The sequence below is a fragment of the Monoraphidium neglectum genome (assembly GCF_000611645.1).
Source record: "Monoraphidium neglectum strain SAG 48.87 unplaced genomic scaffold scaffold01679, whole genome shotgun sequence".
In the NCBI taxonomy this organism is placed as follows: domain Eukaryota; kingdom Viridiplantae; phylum Chlorophyta; class Chlorophyceae; order Sphaeropleales; family Selenastraceae; genus Monoraphidium; species Monoraphidium neglectum.
The window spans coordinates 8,209-12,490 of NW_014011949.1; the positions used below are offsets into that span (position 1 = coordinate 8,209).

Consider the following 4,282-nt stretch of genomic DNA (forward strand, 5'->3'; position numbering starts at 1 on the left):
CTGGATCACTGACGGATCAAGCCGAGACATGGCTGCGGCGGGGCGCGCCACCCTGCACCTGTGCGCGCGTGGCGGCGGCACCAAGGGTTGTACACATACACACAGCCGCGGCCCACGCCCCTGTGTGGCAGCGTCTGCGCGGCGCGGCACGGTGATCACAAGGATGCGGTCACGAGGTTGATGCAGCGGCCAGGATTGTGATAGCCCTGAAGTATAGCTGCCGAGGCAACTCACGGCCCGAGCGGCCTGCTCTGCGTGTTTCTGCGCACTCTCAATGCACTCAAGGTGTGTGTGTCGGTGCCAAAGAAGTGCAATGAGGAGCCTCGCGGCTCGCCGCTGCCCATCAGGGGCTGCGTCACGTGTACAGCAGGCGAATCGCGTCCACCACACATTTCAGCACCGCCGCGCCCTCGTTGCTGCTGCGCGCGGCAACCGCCACCACAAGCCCTGGCTCCGATGGCGGCACGGCGGCGCCCAGCCGCAGGCCAATTACCACCCGGCCAACCGCCCCCGACAGCGCGGCGCGCGCGTACGCGTTGGCGACGAGGCGCGGCAAAACGGCCTGCAGGTCTGCCGCCAGCGCCCCCACAGCGGCGTCCGGCCCCAACGTTTGCATCGGATCCGCAGGCGAGCCGCCGCCGCACAGCGCCGCCACCGCGGCGGCGCGGCCGCAGACAGCCTGCGGACCGTAGCTGGTGGAGCTGACCACCTCGCGGTGGGCGCTGTGCGCGCCCGCCGGGCAGCCAGCCGTGGGCGCCTGCAGCGCGGAGCAGATTGCGTCCGAGGGCGGCAGCGGGTCAGCGCCCTCTGACAGCGCCACGATGACCTCTTGGCCAGGAGGCCAGACCGCCGGCAGCTGCGCCCAGCGCGGCGTCAAGCCGGGCGGCGCCCTGCTGGCCCCAGCGTCGGGGGCGGCGGCCATCGTTGACGGGCTGGTGCCGCTGGCAAAGAGCGGCACCGGCGCTCCCACCGGCGCGTGTGCGTGATCGGCTGGGCTGATGAACTGGCGCGGGTCGCGCGCCACCCCCGGCGTCGGCGGCTCGGCCGCTGCGTTGGCCGCGCCGCAGAGAATGGGAGGGACCGTCAGCGGCGTGAGGCCGGTTGAGCCGTTGAACGAGTGACTGTGCTGCGCTGACCTGCGCAGCTGCTGCTGCACGAGGCCGCCCGGGGCGCCGGCGACGGCGGGGGCGCGTGCGGGGACGTCCCACGACGCCGCACCCCAGCCGGCTGCGGCGTACGGCTGCCCGCCGGGCCGCGCGGCGCACGCTGCGGCCGCGGGCTGGTCGGCCGGGCGCAGCTCCAGCTGAGCGCCCGCAGGCGGCGGCGGCTCGCAGTCAGGGGCGGCGGTGTCCGGATCGCAGAGTGACGCCAGCAGCTGGGCCTGCCATAATTTATGGAAGGGAGGCGGTGGGGCCGCTGGTGTTGTGAGTAGGGCTCGGAGACGGGGGGCTGCGGGCACAAGGCGCACCATTCGCATGCCGCGGCCCCGGCGACTGAGGAGCAGCATCGACCCCTTGAGCCAGCACGCACACGCGTCGTTCAAATGAGTGAGGACATGCCCGCGTGCAGGGACTTGAGGGAGCATGCGGGCCGGCGCTCACGTCTTCGTCGGACAGCCCGGGACCGTATCCCAGAAGCTCGTCGTCTGCCCACGACATGAGCCCCGCCGCCATATCCGTCTCCATCTGGAAAACCGGACGCTCGCACTGCTGTGAGAGGCCATGCGCGCCATCGCAGGTGTCGCCTAACAACGTGGAGAAGCTGCTGTCGATGCCGTGGCGGCACTTGGGGCAGCTGGCGCCGCCGCAGTCGATGTGGCTGCTGCTGCGGCTGCCGCTGTGGCTGCTGGTGTGGCTGCCGCTCGTCTCGTCGGGAAACAGCTCGGCCCACGCGTGGCTTGGCACCACGGCGCGATCCGCGCAACGCGGGGCGTGCGCCGGGCCTGCAGCCGAGGGCTCTAGCACACCCACCTCTGCCCCTGCCCCAGCCTGTGCCCGGATCGCAACAGCCGCGGCCAGCGGCGCCCCACCAAAGCCTGGCGGCCAAAGCGGGTCCTGCTCGTGGCACTCAAGCTCAACCGCAAGACCGCCGCCACCGCCACCGCCACCGCCGCCGTCAGATGCCGCGTGAGGCACGGGCTGCGCCCGCGCGCGCTTCTTGGGGCCGTCGCTGCCACCGCTGCTGCTGCCGCCGCCGCCACCGCCACCGCCGCTGTCAGATGCCGCGCGAGGCGGGGGCTGCGCCAGGGCGCGCTTCCTGGGGCCGCCGTCACCACCGCTGCCGCCGCTGCCTGCCTCGACATCGGCAGCGGGCTCGCGCATCCCGAGCTGCACCATGTACTGCTCCAGGGGCCCGGAGCCTGCGCCCCAGGAGCAGCGGGTGGGTGGCAACAGGGTTGCAGAAGGGCAGCAAGCGCAGGCCTGCCCGGGCTGGAGGAGGCAGGGTGAGCGATCAAAGCGGGCTGAGTGATGGGGCATCAGCGTGGGGGTACAGAGGGGGGTGAGGTGGGTGGGCAGAGGTCACGGCGGTCGGGCCGCCTGCCACCGACGAGCGGTGCATGGCGGCTCTGCCCCGGGCGCCCCTCGCGCCCCACCTTGCGGGACCGAGCCATTGCGCCTGCGGGTTGTGTTCCACAAGTTCTGCGACGAGCGAGGAAGATGTTACCCAGTAAGGGCGGGCAGACAGGACATGCAGCAGGCAGGGTCGGCAGACATGGGCAGCAACCCCACAGCCGTCCATGCGCCACACATTTGAGCGTTCAACTGGTTGTCATCGCAGGGTGTCATGGCGTTGTGGCGCCGTCCGCCGCGCCCACCTTGATGGCATTCTCTGCGCGGCCGGGCAGGCGCTCGCGCGCAATGCGGCTCCATTGGTTGCCCCATGTCTTGTGGCCTTCCACCTGGGGGGGCCGGGCGTGGGTATCACAGGTGGGCACAGCACGTGCCGTAATCGAAGGGCAGTGCGTTGCTGACAATGGAGATGGCAAAGCACAGAGATTCCGCATGCACAGACAGACGCAAGGCAATCCGGGTTTGCAGGGAGTGAGCGTTCTGGGGTGCTGCAGGGCTGGGAGGGGCTGGCAGCTGCCCACCAGCTCCCGCTCCTCCTCCTCGGTCCAAGGGTCTCTCTTGATGTTGGGGTCCAGGTGGTTGTTCCAGCGCTGGGGATGCGACCGGAGGAGCGGGCAAAGGACGCGGCGCTTGTGAAACAAGGGGTTTGCCAGCCTCCAGGCGGATCATAGGCAAGTTGCAAGTCATGGGTGTTTGAAAAGGGACGGGGCGGCTGGCGACAGTTGGCGGCAGCAAGCAGCTCTCGCTGGCCAAGGGCGGTCACGCCCTAAGGAGGGAGCCGCACAGCAGCATCCCTCCGCCCAGCTGCCCGCGGCTGCGGCGCCCCTGGGCGCACCTCGCGGCACTGCTTGGGGTTGCGCTGATTCTCGGAAGACTCGTTGAATGCGTCCGCAATCTTTTTCCAGTTGCGCACCCCGTGCTCACCTACGAGCCTGGTGGGGTGTTTGGTGTGAGAGGGGGCTCATCAGGGGCGGCTCGGGAGAGATAGACGGGTGAGGTTGACAAAAGATTGCTGCCAGGGTTGTGCTGGGTGGCTGGACGCACAAAGGAGGCACGCGTGACGGAGTGCGTGGATGACAAAGTGTGCCAAGGCCGGCAGCGCATGGTGATGGTGGCGTGGCGAATGGTGCGCGCATTTTGGTGGGCCCAACAATTCAACGCAGGCTGGCAGCGAGTCAGAACTGGCAAGGCGGCCGTGGCCGCGCGCGGTTGCAAGCTGCCGAGGTGACCCACCCAACGACTTTGGCGTCCTCCTCGGGCGTCCATCCGCCCTTGCTTGGGGCAACAGGGTGGATGCACGTCCTCTGGAGAGCTGCCCCGGAACTCATCCCGCGCTGGCGCTGGTTGGGCGCGCCGTACAGAGGCCTTGGCGTTTTGGGACGATCCGATGCAAGCAAATGAGCGCAGCGATCCGCCAGACGCAGCTGCAAGCGATACAAGCAATGTTGTCGACGCAGATTGCGCGCGTTGAACTTGCGTCTGATTTCCGCCTCTCCAGCGCAATGAGTTGCTGGCACGATCACCTACGGAAGACAATTATGAAAGAATACCACAGTGTTTACAGGGTGTGGCCTACTGGCAGCTCAAGAGCTCGCTGATAACGACGAGTGACAGAGCGGTGCAGAGCGGTGCATCAGCGTGACTGGTGGCATCTATGCATAGGTGCGTGACTGATGTCGCTGCGCCTGATCGATGTGTGGGATCGCCAGGTG

At 68.7% G+C, this 4,282-nt stretch overlaps 1 protein-coding gene across 1 annotated transcript; it reads right to left on the reverse strand.

The window, feature by feature from the left end:
- Positions 1-355: 355 nt before the first annotated feature.
- On the reverse strand, positions 356-3,898 carry MNEG_8694 (Transcription factor MYB98; the record flags this gene model as incomplete). Its single annotated transcript, XM_014042835.1, has 7 exons — positions 356-1,381; positions 1,602-2,359; positions 2,594-2,639; positions 2,816-2,899; positions 3,092-3,160; positions 3,406-3,502; positions 3,804-3,898. 7 exons carry the CDS (start codon positions 3,896-3,898, stop codon positions 356-358), a joined length of 2,175 nt encoding a protein of 724 aa, XP_013898289.1.
- Between the last annotated feature and the right edge of the window lie 384 nt (positions 3,899-4,282).